Raw genomic sequence first — 23,998 nt, 5'->3', positions numbered from 1 at the left:
GTGGCCCCAGAGAGCACCTGCTGTAGGAGGGAGGGCTCCCATCCCAGTCACCTCTGCTCAGCCTGGTGCCAACATCCATAGGACAAACTCAGCGCAGTTCCTCCAGCCCTGCTCTGCCCAGCCCTGCCCTCCCAGCCCTGCCCCGTGCTGCCCACCTGCCCAGCCCTCTGCTGCACGTCCTTCACAAATTCTGCAGCATCAGGAGCGTCAGGGCCATGCACTGCCCCGGAAGTCGCCGTGCTTCCTTTTCTCTGCCCCAACCTATGCCACCGTGCGGCTTAGAGTGACAAGCCACAGATGCGTGGACTGCAGGCAGAGGGAAGGACACCAGGGCTGGGGAGGCTGCGGCCACAGTGGGTGCAGAGGAGGGACGGTCAGCTGAGGCCCCATCCTGGGGCTGTCTGTGCAGCTTCCATGAACTGCAACTGCTGAAATGGGGACACCTGGCTGGGCCCCCAGGAACTGGCTGCCCACCGCAGGCCACCGTACCTGCAGCCGGATGCTGCTGGCGATTGGCAGGGTGTAGCTGTGCTTGTAGTGGAGCTGAATGTGGCTGACCAGCATCTCATAAACGCGCGTGGCATGGCTCGCAGGCAGGGTGTACAGCTTAGTCTGCAGAGAGAGGACGCAGCTCACCACGGCGCAGGGGCTGAAAACGCAGCCTAAGACAGCACCTTGTCCGGGGGCGGGGCCAGGACGGCCTGTCTAGAGCGCGCACTTGAAAACACCTGACCCCCGGCCGGGCGCGGTGGCTCACGCCTGTAATCCCAGCACTTTGGGAGGCCGAGGCGGGCGGATCACAAGGTCAGGAGATCGAGACCACGGTGAAACCCCGTCTCTACTAAAAATACAAAAAATTAGCCGGGCGCAGTTGTGGGCGCCTGTAGTCCCAGCTACTCCGGAGGCTGAGGCAGGAGAATGGCGGGAACCCGGGAGGCGGAGCTTGCAGTGAGCCGAGATCGCGCCACTGCACTCCAGCCTGGGCAACAGAGCGAGACTCCGTCTCAAAAAAAAAAAAAAAAAAAGAAAACACATGACCCCCAAACCCAGGACCACCAGGGCTCGCTCTCCACAGCCGCAAAAAGTAAAACCCAACCTCGTGCCCATCTCATCAGGGCAACCATCAAAAGCTGAGGAAGAGTCCATCCATGGAGAAGCTCCAGCTGCACGTCAGAGGGGGCAGAATAGGGCGGGGAGTGTGCGCTGCAGGGGCGATCCCAGGTGTAGGCAGCCCCTCCCGAAAGGCCAAGGGAACCTCCCTGACAGGTGAGGCAAGGTGTGAGAGCACCTGGTGCCTCCAGCAACCTTGGGACCAGGGCCAGCAGGAGCCAGGGGAAATCCAGCCTACTCGGGAGGTGAGTGGTAGCATTTACAAAACTTACTCTGTTATTCTTTTAAAGAAATGATTAACACCTTTAAATGATTAAAGAATCATTTAAAGAAATGACTGAGGCCGGGCGCGGTGGCTCAAGCCTGTAATCCCAGCACTTTGGGAGGCCGAGGCGGGCGGATCACAAGGTCAGGAGATCGATACCACAGTGAAACCCTGTCTCTACTAAAAATACAAAAAATTAGCCGGGCGCGGTGGCGGGCGCCTGTAGTCCCAGCTACTCAGGAGGCTGAGGCAGGAGAATGGCGGGAACCCGGGAGGCGGAGCTTGCAGTGAGCCAAGATCGCACCACTGCACTCCAGCCTGGGCAACAGCGTGACTCCGTCTCAAAAAAAAAAAAAAAAAAAAAGAAATGACTGAGGCCAGGTGTGATGGCTCACGCCTGTAATCCCAGCACCTTGGGAGGCTGAGGTGGGCGGACCACGAGGTCAGGAGTTCAAGACCAGCCTGACCAACATGGAGAAACCCCACCTCTACTAAAAATACAAAATTAGGCCAGACGCAGTGGCTCACGCCTGGAATCCCAGCACTTTGGGAGGCTGAAGTGGGCGGATCACGAGGTCAGGAGATCGAGACCATCCTGGCTAACACGCTGAAACCCCGTCACTACTAAAAACAAAAAAATTAGCCAGGTGCAGTGGCCGGTGCCTGTAATCCTAGCTACTTGGGAGGCTGAGGCAGGAGAATGGCATGAACACGAGAGGCGGAGCTTGCAGTAAGCCAAGATCGCGTCACTGCACTCCAGCCTAGACAACAGAGCAAGACTGTCTCAAAAAAAAAAAAAAAAAAAAAATTAGCCAGGCATGGTGGTGCATGCCTGTAATCCTAGCTACTTGGGAGGCTGAGGCAGGAGAACTGCTTGAACCCGGGAGACAGAGGTTGTAGTGAACCAAGATCGTGCCACTGCACTCCAGCCTGGGCGACAGAGTGAGGCTCCATCTTAAAAAAAAAAAAAAAAAAGGCCGGGCGCAGTGGCTCACGCCTGTAATCCCAGCACTTTGGGAGGCCGAGGCGGGCGGATCACAAGGTCAGGAGATCGAGACCACGGTGAAACCCCGTCTCTACTAAAAATACAAAAAATTAGCCGGGCGCGGTGGCGGGCGCCTGTAGTCCCAGCTACTCCGGAGGCTGAGGCAGGAGAATGGCGTAAACCCAGGAGGCGGAGCTTGCAGTGAGCCGAGATCGCGTCACTGCACTCCAGCCTGGGCGACAGAGCGAAACTCCGTCTCAAAAAACAAAAACAAAACAAACAAACAAAAAAAAAAGATGATTAAATGATTAACAGTTTCTCCTTATCTCAAAATATTACAACATAAAAGCAATATCTCTGCCTTGGAGAAAAAAGAGGTGGAGGTGGGGGTTCACACAGTGCCTGGCACCCCCTACTCCAGGAAGGCCACACGGGACCAACAGCAGGTGCTGCCCTGCTGGGCCCACTGGGCAGGCAGGAAAAGGGGAATCAAACTTGTCACCGTGTCCATTCTGCAAACTCTGACCCTTGAACAGCATGAGGCTGGCCTCAGTGATCACTTATATGCCAATTTTCTTCCACCTCTCCCATCCAAGAGAGCAAGACCATGCATCTCCTCCCCTTCCTCCTCAGCCCCTCCACATGAGGATGACAAGAATGAAGACCATGGTGATAAGCCACTTCCACGTAAGGAACAGGAAATGTATTTTGCTTATGATTTTTTTCTTTTTCTGAGACGCAGTCTTGCTCTGTCGCCCAGGCTGGAGTGCAGTGGTGTGACCTCAGCTCACTGCAACCTCCACCTCCCGGGTTCAAGCGATTCCCCCGCCTCAGCCTCCCAAGTAGCTGGGATTACAGGTGTGCGCCACCACGTCCAGCTAATTTTTGTATTTTTAGTAGAGACAGGGTTTCACCATGTTGGTCAGGCTGGTCTCGAACTCCTGACCTCGTGATCTGCCTGCCTTGGCCTCCCAAAGTGCTGGGATTACAGGTGTGAGCCACAACGCCCAGCATCTTAATAGCATTTGCTTTTCTCTAGCTTACTTCACTGTAAAAACACAGAATATAACACATAAAACATACAAACTGCAAGTTAATCAACTGTTATTGGCAAGGCTTCTAGTCAACAGGGGGCTGTTGGTAAAGTTTCTGGGGAGTCAAAAGTTAGATGGGGATTTTCACCTGCACAGGGGCCAGCACCCCCAGCTCCATACTGTTCAACAGTCATCTGTGTTACTTTTCAATAACAAAAGAAATGAAAACAGGCCAGGCACGATGGCTCACGCCTATAATCCCAACACTTTGGGAGTCTGGATTAGGTGGATTACTTGAGGTCAGGAGTTCGAGACCAGCCTGGCCAACATGGTGAAACCCCGTCTCCACTAAAAATACAAAAATTAGCCGGGTGTGGTAGCAGGTACCTGTAGTCCCAGCTACTTGGGAGGCCGAGGCAGGAGAATCGCTTAAATCCGGGAAGCAGAGGTTGCAGTGAGGTGAGATCGTGCCACTGCACTCCAGTGACGTAGTGGGGAAACTGTCTCAAAAAAATAAATGAAAACAGCCAAAACCAGGACTTTGCCTCAACTAGGAAATATCTCAGTTCTACGGCCCAGACCCTCAGGCCTCCAGGGCTGGAGTTCCAAGTAAGGGCAACAGAACCTTTTTCCTTCCCTCTGCAGAAACAGGGAGGTTCTCAGTTCTTCCAGGCCATAGGCCCCCACGGCCCAGCACACCCCTTCCCAACCAGTCAGTAAAGAGCATGGTGCTCGTGTGGATGAGACACCAAGGAGGTGATGCCTGTTTTTGTTTTGTTTTGTTCTGAGATGTTGCTTCATTCTTCTTGTCCAGGCTGGAGTGCAATGGCATGATCTGGGCTCACCGCAACCTCTGCCACATGGGTTCAAGTGATTCTCCTGCCTCAGCTTCCCGAGTAGCTGGGATTACAGGCATGTGTCACCATGCCTGGCTAATTTTGTACTTTTAGTAGAGATGGGGTTTCTCCATGCTGGTCAGGCTGGTTTTGAACTCCCAAACTCAGGTGATCCACCCACCTCAGCCTCCCAAAGTGCTGGGATTACGGGCATGAGCCACCGCACCCGGCAGATGCCTGGTTTTTTTTTTGTTTGTTTGTTTGTTTTTGAGATGGAGTCTCGCTCTGTCGCCCAGGCTGGAATGCAGTGGCCGGATCTCAGCTCACTGCAAGCTCCGCCTCCCAGGTTCATGCCATTCTCCTGCCTCAGCCTCCGGAGTAGCTGGGACTACAGGCGCCCGCCACCTCGCCCAGCTAATTTTTTGTATTTTTAGTACAGACGGGGTTTCACCGTGTTAGCCAGGATGGTCTCAATCTCCTGACCTCGTGATCCGCCCGTCTCGGCCTCCCAAAGTGCTGGGATTACAGGTGTGAGCTACCGCGCCTGGCCAGATGCCTGGTTTTTAATCAAACACCACGGCCAGGCGTGGCGGCTCACGCCTGAAATCCCAGCACTTTGGGAGGCTATGGTGGGAGAATTGCTTGAGGCCAGGAGGCTGATGCCAGCCTGGGCAACACAGCAAGACCCCATCTCTACCAAAAATGAAAACATCAGCCAGGTGTGTGACGTGTGCCTATGGTCGCAGCTACTTGGGAGGCTGAGGTAGGATGATCACTTCAGCACGGGAGTTCGAAGCTGCAGTGAGCTATGATCACAGCACTGCACCCCAGCCTGGGTGACAGAGTGAGATCTTGTCTCAAAATATGAATAATAAAAAATTAATCACCACTTTAAACTTCTGTGGCAAGAAATAAAAGACCATGACAAATAAACATGATAGGAAATGGTTCTACCATCCAACATCTTATGGATGAGCTTTTGAGCAAACTGATTCACACGTTGTATTTTACACGATACTGACACTGAAAATTACCCCTAAGTGATGCTGTGAGGCTTTGAAAACTAGAGGCAGGCTGGGCGCAGGGGCTCACGCCTGTAATTCCAGCACTATGGGAGGCCGAGGCAGGCGGATCACCTGAGGTCAGGAGTTTGAGACTAGCCTGGCCAACATGGTGAAACCCAGTCTCTACTAATAATACAAACAATTGGCTGAGTGTGTTGGCGGGCACCGGTAGTCCCAGATACTCGGGAGGCTGAGGCAGGAGAACTGCCTGAATCCAGCAGGAGAAGGATGCAGTGAGCCAAGATCACGCCACTGTACTCCAGCCTGGGCGACAGAGTAAGACTGCATTGAAAAAAAAAAAAGATAAATCAGAACCCTTACATGCTGCTCGAGTGGATGGAAAATGGCACAGCACCAGTGGAAAACAGCCCGGTATCACCTAGAAACATCACATGCAGACTAAACCTAGGGCCCAACAATCCGCTCCCAGGTGCTGACCCAGGCGAAGTGAAAATGCAGGCGGAGCCCTCACAGGAGACGGTTCACAGCAGCACCAACACCGCAGCTGCCAGGTGGACACAAGCCAAATGTCCACCAATGGAGAAGCAAATAGACAAAATGTGCTCCCTCCAGATGATGGACTACTACTCAGCCATGAAAAGGAAGGAAGCACCGACAGCTGCCACAACCTAGATGGGCCTGGACGCATGGCGCTGGGTGGAACAATCCAGCCACAAGACAGGAAATTGTTCTACCATCCAACATCTTGTGGATGAATTATGTGTGACTCCACTTCCATGAAATGTTCAGAGTAGGCAAATCCACAGAGACAGGAAACAGCTTGGTGGTACCTGGGGGTAAGGGAGCAACGGGGGATGGGAGCGTGTACTACCGACATGCTCAGGAGGTGCTCAAGCTGACTGTGGGGATGGCTGCAGAGTTCTGTGAATTTACTGAAAACCACTGAATTGTTCACTGTGAACGGGTACATTGCATGATATGTGAATCAAATCTCAACAAAACACCTGCAAATACTAAACAGACTGCAGGGCGGGAATGGAGGGCCACCCTTACTTGCCAGGTGCTGTGCTGGGTGCCCAGGATGGCACATGGTCCCGGCCCTGACTCAGGAGCACAGAGACAGGCTCTGCTCAGTGCGGAGAACAGGGCCTCTCGCATCCCTGCTGTGACCAGGAGAGGCAAGCAACAGAATCTCTTTCCATCCCTCCACAAGAGCAGGAAGCTTCCGCTGCCTGCCAGGACCACTGCACCCTCAGCAAACCCAGGCAGGGCACGGCTCCCGCTGGGGAAGACTCCAACACAACGCAGATGTAGCTGGTGCACAGCAGCTAGCCATGTGCACCCAGGGCGCAGAGGCCTCCTGCAGAACACCCACCTGAAGGATGACCAGAAGCCCCAGGACAGCTGTCTTCACATCCTCCAAGGACGCCGAGTACGCGGCCACATCCCTTTCTTCCAACTCCGGGGGTGGGGAGAGGGAGCGGGCCATCACCTTTAAAGAGAAGGCCAGGACTCACATGCAGGCTCACAGATCTCTGCGGCAACAGCCGTCAGAACACTTTTTTTTTTTTTTTTGAGACGGAGTCTCGCTCTGTTGCCCAGGCTGGAGTGTACTGGCCGGATCTCAGCTCACTGCAAGCTCCGCCTCCCGGGTTCACGCCATTCTCCCGCCTGAGCCTCCCGAGTAGCTGGGACTACAGGCGCCCGCCACTTCGCCCGGCTAGTTTTTTGTATTTTTTAGTAGAGACGGGGTTTCACTGTGTTAGCCAGGATGGTCTCGATCTCCTGACCTCGTGATCCGCCCGTCTCGGCCTCCCAAAGTGCTGGGATTACAGGCTTGAGCCAGCGCGCCCGGCCGGAACACTTTCTACCACGAACACCTTCTCTTTTTTTTTTTTTTGAGACGGAGCCTTGCTCTGTCGCCCAGGTTGAAGTATAGTGGCAGAATCTGGGCTCACTGCAACCTCCACCTCCCAGGTTCAAGCGATTCTCCTGCCTCAGCCTCCCGAGCAGCTGGGATTACAGGCACCCGCCACCACGCATGGCTAATTTTTGTATTTTTAGTAGAGACGGGATTTCACTACGTTCGCCAAGCTGGTCTTGATCTCCTGACCTCAAGCCATCCACCGGCCTCGGCCTCCCAAAGTGCTGGGATTACAGGCGTGAGCCACTGTGCTCACCCTTCATCTTTATTCCTCAAAAGCAAAGATACCCTTTATATCCTGTGCAAAAACCAAAACTGAAAATCAAAGAGCAAGCTATTGGCTGGGCAGGAAGGACAGCAGGCCAAAGCCCCGGCCCCAGGTCTGGGCTCCAGCACAGGTCCAGGAGGCCCAGACCAGCTGCCCCCGAGTGCGACAGGGCACCCAGGTCCAGGACTTTCAGTCGGGACACAAACCCAGCAGTGGCAGGCCTTGCAAAGGCCTCGGGACACCCATCCTGCAGGGAGGGGAGCCTCACCTACGGAGACAGCCGTCCGGTCATTCGAAGAAGGGGACAGAGGAACCAGAGGCCATTTCTGCCCATGGAGCTCTGGCACCCTAGCTCCCATCCCTGGGTGCAACGGCTCTCACCTTCTCGATGATGTCCAGCAGACTGTTGAAGTGGTGTGTGTGGCAGCCCTCTGCCAGGTCCACCAGCAACTGGGTGGCCAGCTTTCGGACCTGATGGTCTTTATCCTCGGGGATGTGGGAGAGCTGAGAGATGACCACTGAGTTAATCAGCTCCTCCTGCACAGGCACAAGGGAGGCCAGTGAGCACCAGCCCAGCAAGAGCCACATCTCGTGACACTTCCAATTCCTCAGGAACCAACCCGGAAGCAGCGGACATGTCCCTCAGGCCTTCAGGACAGCTGGGCAGGGAGCACAAGCCCCCGCTGAGCGTGACTCAGAGACCCCAGGGCCTTTTCCCAGGGATCCTGTCCAGTTCCTCGTTCAGAAGGCTGGTGAGCACCGCAGGGCGACCCGGCACAGGCACGGGGCCCACGACTCACAAGGAGCAGCCGAGGTGAGGCCCTGCCCTTCACCGTCACAGCTGAGAACCACTCCCACGTGGTGCTGTGCGTGTGTGTGTGAGGGTGAGTGCGTGTGGTGTATGCATGCGTGGGCGTGGGCGTGTGTGCCTGTGCGTGCATGTGTGAGTGTGCGTGTGTGTGTGCGTGCTGCGCTGGGGACAGTGTGAGTTTTCACAGAAGCAGGTAAAAAGTTCCACAGTAACAGAGAGCAGGACAAGACCAGCCCTAATGAGAGAAGTCAGAGGACCCAGAGGAACTTCCGGGAGGCGGCCCTTAGCTCCATCAGATGGGAAGCGGGATTGCAATGCCCAGAAAAGGGCAATTCAAGGAGAGTGGAGGCTGGGGAGAGGAGCAGAGCGGGCAGCTCTCAGGAGGGCAGGACTGCGAAGCTGCAGGGAGGAGTGCGGTGGGAAGGGACAGTCTCGGAGCTAAGCTGCGCCTCCTGGGAAAGGGGTATGGCTGGCAGGCACACAGTCTCTCAAGGTAGGTGGGCCTGGGGCCACAGAGCTCCCAGAGGAGGCAGTGGAGAGGGAGAGCCCGCAGAGGAGAGACCAGGCAGGGCTGGCGATCAGGCCAGGTGCACAGGGTGAACGTCATGACAGAAACAGAAGACAACGTCCCCACGCGAGACTGATCTAAACAAACTTGAACAGAATTCTTAGGAGGCTCCTGTGTTCGGTGACAACCCGGCCGGAGCTCCCTGAGGGCAGGGACTGTGCCTTCCTTGCTACTTGGCCACGTGTCAAGGCCTGGCAGAGGCGCCCAGGGCGAGCAAGCCAGCGAATGAACAGGGGTAAACAGACCACGCTGGGGGCCGCAGAGGGCCCGGTAGGACCGAAGTCCCAGGCAGAGCCCGGCTCTGTGGGAGCATGTACACAACGGAGACCGCCCACCCCATGGAGAAAAAGCCTTGAGCCCCCAGCGCGGCCGCCCTGGACACGCACCTCGTAGAACTGCCTGTTGATGAGCAGCACAAAGGACAGCACATCCAGCACCTTGATGCGCACGGCGCCTCGGGACTCGCTCCTGTGGGACAGCAGCCTGCTGGGGCGGGTGGGGGATGCCCGGCCACAGCCCCGCACCAGCCTGTCCGCCTGGCACAGGCCAGCCCAATTCTGGGTCCTCCCGCATCCAGGCACACAGGGCACAAAGCTCTGCCTCCCAGGATGCGTCTCTCCAGACCACCCCCCATAGGAGGCAGCCCAGTGGCGTCACGAGAGGACCTTGTCCTGCTGGCCTGGAAGGCAAGCTAGCACCTGCTCACCCAGAGCCGGGGCTCTCCAGAGGCAGAGACGGGGACCCTGCTCGTCGGGCATCCTGAGACCCGGCCCGGGTGGGCCCCAGACAGAGACAGGGCCAGGCTCCAGGTGCCAGGCAAGGCTGCAGAGGACTCCCTACCTGAAGAATCTCTCCATCAGCGCCTGCAGGTTCTGAATCCAGCCGTCCTTGGCCGGGTGAATGGACTGCGCTCTGTAGGAGATCAGGTTCAGGAGGGAGGACTCCTGTCAAAAGAAGAGCTGGTGTTGCCCCTCTGCCCCTCCGCCGCTCGCCTTCTCCACACCAGGCTGCTGACTGAGAGGCCGGGTTGCTGTCAGAGCCCAGCTGCCTCACAGCCTGCAGCCCACAGACACAAAGGCACTCCTGGCAGTGGGGAAGACGTGCGTCCAAACCCATGGAAAAGCCTGGGTCCTAAGCTGAGTGTTCCTGGCAAAATGACTGCAGCCACTTGGGAGCCACAGGACTCCACAGAGCCGGATGGAAGCTTCCTCCACACAGGTGGGAGGAAACTGACGGGTGGGCTGACACCGAGCTTGTTAGCAAACACACGCTCCGCCCGCCAGCGCCCAGCAGCCTCCCCTGCCCGAGTGCAGACACCAGGAAAGCAGGCGCCCACCTGGCTTCCGAGGCTCAGAAAGCTGCACTTCACCCAGCACCCGGCCCCTCCTCACCATCCAAAGCCCAAAGGCCCCACCCAGGAAGGGGTCTCACAGGCCTCTGGTCTGCACATCTCTCCACCAGTTCAAAGTATCTCTCCTGAGACCCGTGGAACTCATTCTGGTCACACAGCTCCTCCACCGTGGTCAGCAGGTCATGGACGATGGTCCTGAGCTCCGGGCTGTCCAAGGTCTGCAGCATCAGGAACCATGACACAGGCTGACTTCCACTCCCCGCATGCACTCGGCACCAGAGGCCTCACTACGCACCCGCCGCAGGGGGACGCCCTCAGCCCTCTCAGGCCGCTCTGGGCTACATGGGTTGAGACACCCCCCAGATCGTCTCCAGAGGCCACAGTAGCTGGGATGGCAGCTGCTATTCCTGCCCGTACCCCACCCCCAGGGAATCCTGGCTGTGCCCACGCAGCTGGGCCAAGAAGGGAGCTCGGGCAGGAGGGCCAAGAGCAGCCACAACTACAAGCCCTTCTTGCCTCTCCCCGGTCCAGCCTCTTCTAGAAGCCCCAGGCTATGGCCTCTGCCATTGCCACTCAGTGCTGCAGCACCCCCTGGCCAGGGGTCAGGGACAATGCTCTGGCCCAGCGACAGGCCCTGAGAGGACTTCACTCCCTGCTAAGTCCCAGCCTCCCTTCCGCTGCCTGGCTTTCTGTACATCGCCCACCCCAGGCTCTGGGAAAAGGCACAGTTCTGAGGCTGCTGGATACCAGCCTCGCCTCCCCAGGACCCCTGTGCTGATGAGCCTGTGTGGCTGTGGAGTCCTCCTTAAAGCTGCGGTTAGCAGACTCGACTAATGCGCTCCTCCAAAGTCACGTCAAAGCCACACTGGCATCCCTCTGGGAACTGTGCCGGGGCCCACTCAGGCCATGAAGACGGCCTGCAGGTCACTCTGCGGACTGTGGGCAACAGTGGCCCAGCCCCGGCTCACCTACTGCATATTCCTGTCTGGGGCCAAAATGGTGCAGCACGTCTGGAAAAATCAGATCTGTCTCCAGTGGAAGGTGGATGAGCACCACTGTGAATCACCAGAGAACACGGTTCCGGCAGTCTCTGTGGGACCACCAGAGATGGGGCCCAAGGTACCATCTTCCAAGTGGGCCAAGCCTGACTGTCTGGGGTCCCAGTGCTCCCTGGAGCTCCTGCCCCCACCCCACCTGGAGCTGCTGAAGGAGCCGTTCGATGATGTTCAGCAGAATGTCCCACGTCACCACCTGGAGCTCCTTCCTATACTTCTTGATGAGCCTGGTGATGGACAGGACGATCTCATAGGACACCACCTCGTTCGGACATGCCATGGCCTGGAACATGAGCCCGGCCAGCACACAGGGTCACCGCTGCTTGCTCACTGTGGGACGCCCTCCCAGTCACCCTTGGAACCGGGAGTAGCACACCTGAGGCCACAGTGCCCACCACACATGCATCGGGGCCACAGAACAGCATGTGGGGCGCCCAGGAGGAGTTTCTACACGCTCCAGCACGGTCAGGACCCAGACGGGGCCCCACCCCATGCCTGCCTGCAAAGTCCCTGACTCGGATGGACCAGCAACTGAATCCTGGGCACCCGGTGGGCCAGCCCAGCAGCACCTGAAAGCTGCCCTGAGTTCTGTTGCAAGCCGAGCACAAAGACAACGTCTCCCGGCCCCCTCTACGGGAGGGGTGGAGCAGGGAGAGCAGAGGTGGAGCACAGAGAGCAGAGGATCAGGAGAGCCCTGTGACCCGCACCGCAGCCCATCACTATAAAACCGGCACAGTGCGCTCGCCCCACCTTCCAGGGAGCTGTGAGCACCGACCGAGGACGGACACGAAAAGCACTCTGTCATCACAGGGCACGGAGACTGAAGCTATACCACCGGCATCTGTGCCAGGCGCCGCTGCAGAGACAGGGCAAGATCAGCACTCGACAAAACAGCGCCGCCAACAGCAAGAGAACGGCCACCCCAGAGGCAGCACTCGCCCCTCCACTGACAACTCCAGAAGGTGCAACTCGCAAGATGTAAGGTTTGCTTGAGAATAAAGCCTTTGGGCCGGGTGCAGTGGCGCACGTCTATAATCTCAGCACTTTGGGAGGCCAAGGTGGGTGGATCACCTGAGCTCAGGAGTTCAAGACCAGCCTGACCAACATGGTGAAACCCCATCTCTACCAAAAATACAAAAACATTAGCCTTGGCCAGGCACAGTGGCTCACACCTGTAATCCCAGCACTTTGGGAGGCCGAGACTGGCCGATCACCTGAGGTCGGGAGTTCGAGACCAACACAGAGAAACCCCGTCTCTACTAAAAATACAAAATGAGCTGTGCATAGTGGCGCATGCCTGTAATCCCAGCTACTCAGGAGGCGGAGGTTGCACTGAGCCAAGATCGCACCATTACACTCCAGCCTGGGCAACAAGAGCTAAACTCTGTCTCAAAAAAAAAAAAAAACCATTAGCCAGGCATTGTGGCAGGCACCTATAATCCCACCTCCTCAGGAGGCTGAGGCAGAATTGCTTGAACTGGGGAGGCAGAGGTTGCAGCGAGCCGAGATCGCGCCATTGTACTCCAGCCTGGGCAACAAGAGTGAAACTCTGTCTCAAAAAAAAAAAGAGACAGAATTAAAGTTTTTGCCCAGGCATGGGGGCTTACACCTGTAATCCCAGCACTTTGGGAGTCTGAGGTGGGCGGATCACTTGAAGTCAGGAATTCGACACCAGCCTGGCCAACATGGCGAAACCCAGTCTCTACTAAAAAACACAAAATTAGCCAGGCGTGGTGGCAGGCACCTGTAATCCCAGCTACTCAAGGAGGCTGAGACAACAGAATCACTTGAACCGGGAGGTGGAGATTGCAGTCAGCCAAGCAAAACGAGCAGAGCTCCTTCTCAAAAAAAAACAAAAAAGACTAAAGCCTTCACAGGGCCCCAAACCTCACCCCCAGCTGCAAAGCAACTGCCTGGAAAGGCCTACTGCAGCCCCTGCAGCAGGACCCGGTGGGGTGGGTGGGCAGGCCTGAGGGGAGCTCTCCCGTTCCCGCCAGCTCACTGCACACGGAAACCGCCTTACCTGGTAAAATGATGGCAGCACCGATGTCGGCGAGTTCCTGAGAGAATAGAGCCGGTGGGCTCCCCAGAGAGCCATGCCCACAAAAAACACGGCTCCTCTCAGCAGGGGCGCGTCCTCCATATAGGCTCTGCAAGTGTTCCCCAGAGAGACAGAATGTGAGCAGGGCTCTGGCCAGGGTCCGCCGTGGACGTGAGGCTGCCAAGGCTCCTGCAGCAGCCCCAGAGGTCCCTCTGCTTGGGGGACCGGAGCACCGCTGGGGAAGGGCAGGGAACAGAGGCCAGCAGTAACGCTCTCGTTCACTCTCACGCACAGGCGGCCCCCATCACTGCTGACCACGCTGTGAGCTACAGGTCATGCCAGGGACAGGAACGCGGCGAGAGGGATGGCCCACAGCCTCACAGTCTGGGGGAGACAGGCACCAGCCACACAGTCTCCCAGGTAAACGCAAAATCTCTTCCTCCAATCACAGCCAAGAAGAAAAGCCACAGCAAAAACTACTCAGGGAGGTAGGGGAGTTAGTGACCATGCTAAGACCTCAGAAAACAGACGAACTCGGCAAAGGTGGAAGAACCTGCTAGTAAGAGGAATCAGGGCATGCACAAGCCCTTGGTGGATGAGAGATGGCAAGACGGAGGAAAGGAGAGATGCAGGCGCTGGGGCAGGGCTGGGAGAGATACAAGGGCTAAGGCAAGGCTGGGCCCCAGGGCTGGTTCCATGGGAGGAGCTTGCACCCTGAGGGCACTGGGAGTCATCTGGCTTCCAGCAAAGGGTGACACAGACACATCTGTGTCAGAAAAAGGCCACTCGGGTGCTGCGTGGAGTGGGCTTCAGGAGGCGCGGATGGATACAGGAGAGCAGGAGGAAGGGGATCTGGCAGCACAGGTGGGAGGCCAGGGTATGGGCAGAGCTGAGTCATCTCTCGGGGCTAAAGCAGCAGAAGTGGCCACAGTCTGGCTGTGGGGGTGAGGGCAAGGGTAGCGTCAAGGCCAAGACCTCGAGCCTCGCCTTGTAACAGGCTAAGCTGTGGGGGAGCGCGCTGGAGGATGTCCGAGCGCGGGGTAGGCACTGAGCTGGGTGTGGATATTCTGTGGAAATGACAGAGGAAGGAGAGGACCGGGGCTCCCTCCTAGAAGTCATGGGCTTCGCTCTAGTGGCAGCCTTTGGAACAGCTGCCCGAAAGGACAAGGCCTCTCTAAGCCAGTGTGTGCCCAGCAAGGACACCAGGGCTGCCCTGAGGGCCGTGCTGGCCTCCGCCACCCTGCGCCCCGCCCACCACACTCACCTGTCCTCCATGAGGTGGCACATGTTGTAGATGGCACTGTGGCCCAGGTGGGTGCCAAGCAGGTTCCGCATCAGCTGCAAGACACGATGCATGTCGGGGGCTGGCAGGCACAAGCCCTGCCCGCAGCCCCAGTCCCTCTCCTGGCCCCACTTGGCTGCTGCCCTATAGCCACCCAAGGTCCAGCCAGCTCACCACCATCTCCCAAATACAGAGGCAGCAGGGTTCTCAAAATGCCACCAAAACCCTGACCTCAGCTCAACTGCCTGGGAAAATGACACTGGCTGTCCCTCAACAGGCCATTGTCTGGCCACCCCAAGAATCAGACAGCCATTCATGGAAGAAAAGATGGCCCTTGTCCCGTCCATGTGCCCTCAGGAACCTTCCAGAGCAGTTTCAGAGACCCCACCTTCCAGCAAGGCTCGCAGAGCTCCTTGACATTGATGGTGCGGCACAGGGTGACGATGAACAGCGGGAGGCTCTCAGCCGGCAGGCAGTTGTAGCAGACCACGGCGTCCAGCACCTGCAGGGAGACCTGGTGGAGAGGGAGATGGCTCACGCCGGTCCTACCCCAGCTCCTCCCCACAGGAGAGGACACCCAGGCCTCCCTCCCACCTCCTCCACCCTGTACTGCCACCTCTCCCCACTGCCATAGCAGCCTCTCTCCAAGCCACCAGCCGAGCAGGCATGCTGGAAGCACCTGACATCCCTGTCACTTGGGTCATCGATGCTGTCATCCACCCTGAGCTACAACTCCACACGGAGGCGCCCGGCTCTCCTGACCTATATGGAGGACTCCTGAGACTCAGAGAGATCCAGCAGCTTGCCCAGGGCCACACAGCCAGCAGCCGGCACACAGGGCTCAATCCCCAAGCCCCAGCCTCCCAGAAACCAGGGTGAAATGGGCCAGCCCTGGGGAGGGGAGGCACTGACCTCTATGTCCACAGAGGATGCGGTCCGGACGCAGAGCAGGCAGATCATCCTGCAGGGAGCAGCAAGCTCAGTCCCGGCAGCGTGGCCTGGAGGTCCGAGCTGCCACGGGCTGTGGTTTAGTCACTCTATGATGCCAATAACACACGCCGCTCATCCTCCCTGGGGGTCCCACCCACCCAAGCACTCAGGTGCCTGCTGTGTGCCAGCCACTGTTCTCGGTGCTGGGTGTTCAGCGTGAGACAGAGGCCCGGCCCTCACAGATCTCATGCAACGTTCTGAACGAACAACAAAAAGATAACCAAGACATCAGGTGATAGCTAAAAAGAAGACAGCTACATACTTTTCCTTTTTTTTTTTATTTTTTTTATTTTTTTGAGACGGAGTGTCTTGCTCTGTCGCCCAGGCTGGGGTGCAGTGGCCGGATCTCAGCTCACTGCAAGCTCCGCCTCCCAGGTTTACGCCATTCTCCTGCCTCAGCCTCCCGAGTAGCTGGTACTACAGGCGCCCGCCAACCCGCCCGGCTAGTTTTTTTTTTTTGCATTTTTTAGTAGAGACAGGGTTTCACTGCGTTAGCCAGGATGGTCTCGATCTCCTGACCTTGTGATCCACCCGTCTCGGCTTCCCAAAGTGCTGGGATTACAGGCTTGAGCCACCGCGCCCAGCCTACTTTTTCTTTTTTTTTTTTTGAGACGGAGTTTCACCCAGGCTGGAGTGCAATGGCACGATCTCCGCTCACTGTGACCTCTGCCTTCCGGTTTCAAATGATTCTCCTGCCTCAGCCTTCCGAGTAGCTGGGATTACACACTCCCACCACCATGCCCGGCTAATTTTTGTATTTTTAGTAAAGACGGGGTTTCACCATGTTGGCCAGGCTGGTCTCGAACTCCTGACCTCATGATCTGCCTGCCTCGGCCTCCCAAAGTGCTGATATTACAGGCATGAGCCACTGTGCCCAGCCCAACCTCTCTTTTTTTGGTGGTTTCAACAACTTTATTCACTGCGGAGCTGAACTCAGGACCATTATCAGAACAGGATCTCAATTATTTTCTTACTGAACCATCCTTGCGATGTACTCATCGAGGTAACAGCTGTTGAATTTGACCAAGTTCACCAGCACCAGAAGGAATTCCGAGGACAAGCCGACATCCATCCACTGCAGGACAAAGTCCGCTGCGGGAGAAACGGTGGCGGTTTGCGAGGACGCCGAATCTACATCTCCCACTCACCTCCACCTCCCCACGCAGGAGAGTGTGTCCAAACCCGTCACTGCCAGAAATCACATCATCAGTCCCCCAGCAGCAACAGGCAGACCACGCACTGGGCCCGAAGAGGCTCAGGGGAGTCCAGGCAGGCCGGCTACACACGGACACTAGGATCTACCACCCCGGGGCTGCACAGAGGGTCTGCACCGAAGCGGCAGCAGGAGCGTGTGCCGTACACTAAGGGCCTGACCCAAGGCTGGTAGACGCCGACATCACCAGATTCCCGGGCGTTCCCCACCACCACGAGAGCGCTGCTCGGAGGAGATGTGCGCACACTTGGCAGCCAGCCACGTCACCTCAGACAGTAAACCTGATGGTGGGCACCTGGCCGGCTTAACACGTGCCTCGGGGCCACTTGGGCCACGCAGATGAGCCCGGGTGCACGGAGCTGCATGGGCACACCCGCTACAGGCCATCCCTGAGAACTGCAGCCCCTCCCCAGCCCCAGGTCCTTCCCATCCCAGAAACCTCACACCCAATGTGGCACCCACCCAGCTCTTCCTCCAAGTAGGTGATGTGTCTCCCATTGTCTGTGAGGGCCTTGAAAACGTCCAGCCTCTCGCGGAGGTCTTCGTTGGAAGGGTAATCCTTGATGACCTTAAAGAAGAGGGCCCTGAGGACCCCCAAACGCTCGCCCTAAAGACAAAAGCCACAGATCAGCAGAGCCGGCCAGTGTCTCCCACACAGCTGCCAAGAAGTCCCTGAAGTGCAAGGGCACCTGGACTCCAGCCCTGGTCCCCTCTCCTTCCCACAGGAGCGCCCTGCAAGGGACAGACCTGCAGCATCAGTGGTGCTCAGTGCAGGGGGCTGGATGCACTGGCGGATGGGAAGCAACTGCTGTGTGTCGGGACCTGGCACAGCAGGTGGCACAGAGCAGGACACGACACAGCTCCTGCCCGACCCCTGCACTCGGTCCAGGGCAGACAGCCTTGTGCTCACAGACTGAGGACAAAGCCTAAGTGGGGGAAGCCCCGGAGAGCCTGTGAGAGTGGACGGCCCTTCTGAGCAGCTGGGACATCAAGGAGTGGAACTGGCCAACCAGGGGAGGCAGGAACACCAAGAGGCCTGGGTGATCAGGGTCAGCCAAGACCAGCACAGCTGGAATGCAGTGAGCAGCGGAGCAGCCCCGAAAGGGTGCAAGGGCAAAACAACATGCAGCCCCGCACCAGCTGCCAGGTACGGTCTCCGCACTCTGCGAGAACTGCCTCATGTGATCCCCAGAACATCCCATAAGAGGAAGGTGCAACGACCATCTGCTTACAGGCGAGGAGGCAGTGTGCCCACCGTCATACAGACCTCATGACAACAGGAGACCCCACAGGCCGTCCAGCTCCAGAGCCCGTCGGCCCCTAGACCCTGTGCCCAGGAACTCACTGAGGCAGGAGTCCAAACACAGCCCAGCAGGGACAGGACAGTCAGTGGGTGGCCTGACGTCACCCATCCCAGCGTCACCCCGGGCCTTACCTGCCCCTGAATGATGGCCTTCAGCAGAGCCAGCACCGCGTGCCGGGCCTCCAGCGGCCGTTCTGGCTGCAACAGATCCGCAACCGCCTTCCAGAGTGCTTCCACTGCGTGCTGTCACCAGCAGAGGGGACAGCGGTGAGGATATGCTCTCCAAGAACCCTGGCCCCAGCAACTGGAACAGTGCCGTGAGCAAAGGACAGGGTGGAACAACGGGGGCTTGTGACTTAGAGCCCCACCTCTAAAGCTCGTATCTCCTGTGTCTCCTGCAGCCTGAGATGACCACAGGCTTGGTGTGAGGAATGGCTCAGAGCTGCCTCAAACCCCAGCAGGTCCCTTTAACCCCCACCAGGTGACAGACTGGGGCTGAGAGGAGAGCAGCACGCCAGGGCAGCGATCCTGGCCTCACCTGGACCAGCAGTGAGTCCCACTAGAGCTGCCGGAACGCTGACAGGAAGTCATGGGACAGTCTCAGAACCACAGGCACACACTGAGCCCTAGGCCTGCAGCTGACCCAGAATCCCTGCTTGTGGCTTTCCTCTAGTGAACACGCCAGCATGGGGTCCTCGACCCCACGCCCCTGCCCAGCCTCTGCTGCCTGCCTGACCTGCTGAGAAAGAGTGCTATGTGGCCTGCTGAAATCTGCCTCCTCTAACTGCCACCCAGCCTGTGGGGTGCTCATCCCTGCTCCCTAAAGCTGCCAGAATCAGTCTCACTCGGCAGGGGTTTGGGCTGGCTCTCACCAACTTCCCTTCTCCACATTAACCACCAGCCACGGCTTTCAGACCACGGGCTCACTCCTGGCCTTACTCCTCTAAGGAGGGCAACGAAAATGGCCATGTTCTGGGCAAGTGCAGTGGCTCACGCCTGTAATCTCAGCACTTCGGGTGGCAGAGGGGAGAGGGTCGCATCAGCCAGGAGTTTCAGACCAGCCTGCGCGACACAGTGAGACCCTGTTACGACAAAAAAATATAAAACTTTGCCAGGCGTGGTGCTGCACGCCTGTAGTCCCAGCTACCTGAGCGGCTAAAGTAGGAGGATCGCGTGAGCCTGGCAGGTTGAGGCTGCAGTGAGCCATGATTGTGCCACTGCACCCCAGCCTGGGTGACACAGTGAGACCTTGTCTCTAACCAAATAACAAAATGGCCATGTTCTTTTAGACATCATCTGACCAACATCCCAATCAATTCGAGACAACTGGCACTCTCACCTCCTTTGTCTATTGACAATACTCCTGCAGTTGCAACCTCAGCTGCAAAGATGCGCGGACACAGGCCCCGGGACCATCCCAGCCTCGGAAGCCTATTCATCTACTCACAGGCTGCCCCGGGCCCACACAAACAACTCTCAGAACAGGACGCAGGACGCTTATTCCTTTTTTGTTGTTTTTTGAGATGAAGTCTTGCTCTGTTGCCCAGCCTGCAGTGCAATGGCACAATCTCAGCTCACCGCAACCTCTGCCTCCTGAGTTTAAGCGATTCTCCTCCCTCGGCCTCCCGAGTAGCTCGGATTACAGGTGCCCGATACCACGCCCAGTTAATTTTTGTATCTTTACTAGAAACGGGGTTTTGCCATATTGGCCAGGCTGGTCTCGAACTCCTGACCTCAGGTGATCCATCCACCTTGGCCTCCCAAAGTGCTGGGATTACAGGCGTGAGCTACTGCGCCTGGCCAAGGACACCTATTCTTTACACTTATCCTTGCTAACGTGCGGCCAGCATGTTTCAGATGAGCTGCTGCAGAGGTGGCAATCGCTCTCCTCTTAGCAGATCTCAGCATGAGAGGTCCAGGTCTTCTCACTACTTTCCCACACACAAATGCTTGGCAAGGCAAGGGCAGAGCCCTCAGGTGCTCCACCAGCAACCTGCACTCCCAAAATGACCACTTCCTGTCCCGTCCCCAGGTCATCAGGAAAGTACAGCAATGTTTGCCCAAAATAAAAACTTCTATGTCCATGACGTCGACCAATACCACTGACCAGTCACCGTCCCAAAGTGGCACCAAGCCCAGCGTGCCTAGGATTGTTCTCTGTGGAACGAACCCTTTCTTGATTTTTCTTGGCCTGAACTTATAATAGGAGAGGGCGAGTGAGCATGTATTTCTATCAGCCACTACAAACTCTTCCAGGCATCGCCACGCCTGGCTTATTTTTTAGTATAGACGGGGTTTCACCAGGTTGGCCAGGCTGGTCTCAAACTCCTGACCTCGTGATCCACCCGCCTCGGCCTCCGAAAGTGCTGGGATTAGAGGTGTGAGCCCCCGCACCCTCTTTCTGGTGTTGCTAGAAAAGCCCAATCCCTTTGCTCCCCACTTCCACACTTGATTGGTCCCTCAAGGTTGTATTCAGGGCATTCCCGGTAGCTTCCCCATCACTATGACGAAAGCTAAATTTCCCTACAACAGTGCAAGTCAGCCGGGTGCAGTGGCTCACGCCTGTAATCCCAGCACTCTGGGAGGCCAAGGCAGATGGTTCATGAGGTCAGGAGTTCGAGACCAGCCTGGCCAACATGGTAAAACCCCGTCTCTACTAAAAATACAAAATTTAGCTGGGCGTGGTGGCGCATGCCTGTAATCCCAGCTACTTGGGAGGCTGAGGCAGGAGAATCGCTTGAACCCGGGAGGCGGAGGTTGCAGTGAGCCGAGATTGTACCAGCCTGGGCGAAAGAGCAAGACTCCATCTCAAAAAAATAAAAGTGCAAACCAGATCATCAGCAGTTAGCTGTCAACCATACTCCTAAAAAAAGCAAACTCAGGCTCTGAACAGTCTATGTGCCTCTCTCTAGCAGTTCAACTGGACAAACCTACCTCTTCAAATTTCTTGGTTTTTGCGACTTCACAAATCTGCCCTATCATCCGGATGCGATTGCTGAGGCCGCATTCCACACTCAGCTCCTGGAGAGAAATGAAAGAAGAAACAGGGGCCAGCGGTCAGGCCACGGTTTCCTAAACTGCAAGTCACAAACCACCTAAAGGCTCCCACTGCATTTTCCAGACTAGAGATTAAAACAGATCTTTCTGAAATCAAGATTCACCTGACCGGGCGCGTTGCCTCACGCCTGTAGTCCCTGAAGTTTGAGAGGCCGAGGCTGGTGGATCACCTGAGGTCAGGAGTTTGAGACCAGCCTGGCCAACACGATGAAATCCTGTCTCTAGTAAAAATACAAAAAATTGGCCGGGCACGGTGGCTCAAGCCTGTAATCCCAGCACTTTGGGAGGCCGAGGCGGGCGGATCACGAGGTCAGGAGATCGAGACCATCCTGGCTAACGTGGTGAAACCCCGTCTCTACTAAAAAATACAAAAAACTAGCCGGGCGAGGTGGCAGGCGCCTGTAGTCCCAGCTACTCGGGAGGCTGAGGCAGGAGAATGGCATAAACCCGGGAGGCGGAGCTTGCAGTGAGCTGAGATCTGGCCACTGCACTCCACCCTGGGCGACAGAGCGAGACTCCGCAACTACTCAGGAGGTTGAGGCAGGAGAATCCCTTGAACCCGGGAGGCGGAGGTTGCAGTGAGCTGAGATCGCACCACTGCACTCCAGCCTGGGTGACAAGAGCGAAACTCGGTCTCAAAAAAAAAAATAAAATTTACCAACGGGATTTACTGCTCCATCCCGAGGAGCTGAGAATGTGCAAATTTTTTTTCAAAACTGCAAATATTGTATTGAGATAAAACATAACATGAAATACAATTTTAAACTGTAAAAATTTTTTTTCAGACGGAGTTTCGCTCTTCTTCCCCAGGTTGGAGTACGGTGGCGCAATCACAGCTCACTGCAACCTCCAACTCCCAGGTTCAAGCAATTCTCCTGTCTCAGCCTCCTGAGTAGCTGGAATTACAGGTGCCCGCCACTACGTCAGGCTAAATTTTGGTATTTTTAGTAGAGATGGGGTTTCACCATGTTGGCCAGGCTGGTCTCAAACTCCTGACCTCAGTTGATCCACCCGCCTCAGCCTCCCAAAGTGCTGGGATGACAGGCATGAGCCACTGCGCCCGGCCCAGATGGACTATATTTTATTCATCAGTTGATGAAAGTTTTAGTTGTTTCTAAGTAGAAAACTTTAAAGCGCAAAAATTCAGCATTTACTCATGGGCAAAACACAACGCCTGACATACGTGACAAAGACACAAGCACACATAAAACATAAGGACCTAGCCCGGGTGCAATGGCCTGTAATCCCAACACTTTGGGAGGCCGAGGCGGGCAGATCACCTGAGGTCGGGAGTTTGAGACCAGCCTGGCCAAGATGGTGAAACTCCGTCTCTACTAAAAATACAAAAATTAGATGGGTGTGATGGCATGTGTCTGTAGTCCCAGCTACTGGGGAGGCTGAGGCAGGAGAATCACTTGAAACTGGGAGGCGGAGTAGCAGCGAGCAGAGATTGTGCCATTACACTCCAGCCGGGGCAACAGAGCAAGAATTCATCTCAAAAAAAAAAAAAAAAAAAAAAAAAAAAACACAAACAGCCAAGCCTGGTGGCAGGTGCCTGTAGTCCCAACTACTCAGGAGGCTGCCTTAGGAGAATCGCTTGAACCCTGGAGGCGGAGGTTGCAGCGAACAGAGATCATGCCACTGCACTCCAGCCTGGGCAACAGAGTGAGACTCAGTCTCAAAAAAATAAAATACAGAACTCACTTCTGCCAGGAACTCACATGTTATCATTTAACACCTGGCCATATCCTTACCGGTGGAGATGATGACTCTCAGGCCTCATCGATAAAATGGGCTTTCTTTCCTCAATATCTGAATCATCACTCAAGTGTGCCTGAACCAGGTCACCAAGATCCTAACCTTCCAAGTCTCCTGAGGAAGCGCATGTCAGCCCCCAAGTACTGGCGACAGCTTTCCTGTGCAGACAGTCGCCAGCAACCCATCTCAGGACCTGGTGCAGGTGCACCACAGAACCTGGTGCAAGACAAAACCCAACCTTCCCTACACTTCCCTGTAGCCCAGCAAAGACACAGGCAGCTCACTCACTCGCAGGATTTCGGCGGTGATGATAAATTCCGTCTGTTTGCCCTCTGCAGACCTGGGATTTGGCCTCGGTGTTCCCAGTCCAAACAGAATCCTAAACTTCTCCTTCAAGCCTGAATCTTTGCTTGTTGGTTTGGCCATGGTGGGCCAGGACGCACCAGAACACCCCTCTGTGCAAACGAAACAGGCACGGGGACATCTGAGCAACAGCTCTGCCCACCTTCCCCACTGCGGACCTCCAGCCGTCAGGACCCTGGGCCTCTGGTGGGCATAACCTTTCCTCCCACAATCCCTGGGATAACTCAACTACAGCCCAGCTGAACAGGTCGCAAACAGGCACCTAGGAAAGCCAGGGAGACACCAGGCCTGGTCTAGGGAGCTCTCTGCTCAGACGCTGCCGCCCGCCCCGCCCGACTCAGTGCACGGGTTAGGATGGCCGCCGCGAAGTCCTGGGAGCCCGGATGTTTGCCGTCTCTCCTCTCCCCATGTGTAGCAGCAGCTGTCACGGAGCCGAGTGCAGCAGAGACCCGCTCGCACCCGCCATGACTTAAAACTAAGGGATGCTCGGAGCTCCGGAGTCGGGTTGCAGCGGGCGCGGGTGAGGGCCCGGGACCCGGACACTGCGGGGTCCGCCTCTCTAAGCCGCTGCCCCGCTGCCCCGTGGGGACTGGGGCACACTGCGGCCCAGGCCACTCACCCCTCGCCGCGCCACCGCGCGCCGGGCCGCCCCGACGCGGAGAAAGGCGAACCCCCCTGGCCCCGGACGCTGCCGGAAGCGCGACCCGCACTTCCGGCAGCGGTGCCGCGCGGAGGGCCGCCACGGAGCTTGCTGGGAGT

General features: G+C 56.7%; 1 protein-coding gene and 1 long non-coding RNA gene across 51 annotated transcripts in view; one reads left to right on the top strand and one right to left on the bottom strand.

Annotated features, from left to right (window-relative positions):
- The window catches only part of TSC2 (TSC complex subunit 2), a 41,375-nt gene extending 17,430 nt beyond the window's left edge, over positions 1-23,945 (bottom strand). For 17 of the 50 annotated variants that reach the window (XM_015125349.3, XM_001083256.5, XM_077984994.1 and 14 more), the window contains exons 1-17: positions 23,859-23,945; positions 23,165-23,331; positions 20,996-21,082; positions 18,194-18,304; positions 17,221-17,365; positions 16,520-16,637; positions 15,468-15,516; positions 14,944-15,069; positions 14,538-14,611; positions 13,256-13,382; positions 11,372-11,515; positions 10,258-10,395; positions 9,667-9,770; positions 9,213-9,294; positions 7,829-7,984; positions 6,631-6,747; positions 490-612 (exon numbers count right to left, since the gene is read on the bottom strand). In XM_015125349.3, coding sequence (XP_014980835.3) covers positions 490-612; positions 6,631-6,747; positions 7,829-7,984; positions 9,213-9,294; positions 9,667-9,770; positions 10,258-10,395; positions 11,372-11,515; positions 13,256-13,382; positions 14,538-14,611; positions 14,944-15,069; positions 15,468-15,516; positions 16,520-16,637; positions 17,221-17,365; positions 18,194-18,304; positions 20,996-21,082; positions 23,165-23,302 — 1,839 coding nt within the window. In that variant the 5' untranslated portion in view covers positions 23,303-23,331; positions 23,859-23,945. Of the gene's footprint in view, positions 1-489; positions 613-6,630; positions 6,748-7,828; positions 7,985-9,212; positions 9,295-9,666; positions 9,771-10,257; positions 10,516-11,145; positions 11,268-11,371; positions 11,516-13,255; positions 13,383-14,537; positions 14,612-14,943; positions 15,070-15,467; positions 15,743-16,519; positions 16,638-17,220; positions 17,366-18,181; positions 18,305-20,995; positions 21,083-23,164; positions 23,332-23,501 lie in introns of all 50 variants that reach the window. The other 33 variants (XM_077985011.1, XM_077985014.1, XM_077985016.1 and 30 more) reach the window with 9 other exon arrangements.
- Positions 21,580-23,940, top strand: LOC144337834 (uncharacterized). The gene is made up of 2 exons (XR_013411431.1): positions 21,580-21,696; positions 22,742-23,940. It is a non-coding gene; the product is annotated as an uncharacterized LOC144337834 (long non-coding RNA).
- Positions 23,946-23,998: the final 53 nt, after the last annotated feature.

The sequence above is a fragment of the Macaca mulatta genome, chromosome 20 (assembly GCF_049350105.2).
Source record: "Macaca mulatta isolate MMU2019108-1 chromosome 20, T2T-MMU8v2.0, whole genome shotgun sequence".
Classification (NCBI taxonomy): domain Eukaryota; kingdom Metazoa; phylum Chordata; class Mammalia; order Primates; family Cercopithecidae; genus Macaca; species Macaca mulatta.
The sequence above is the reverse complement of the archived record's forward strand: the minus strand, read 5'-3'. Positions and strand labels throughout refer to the sequence as shown.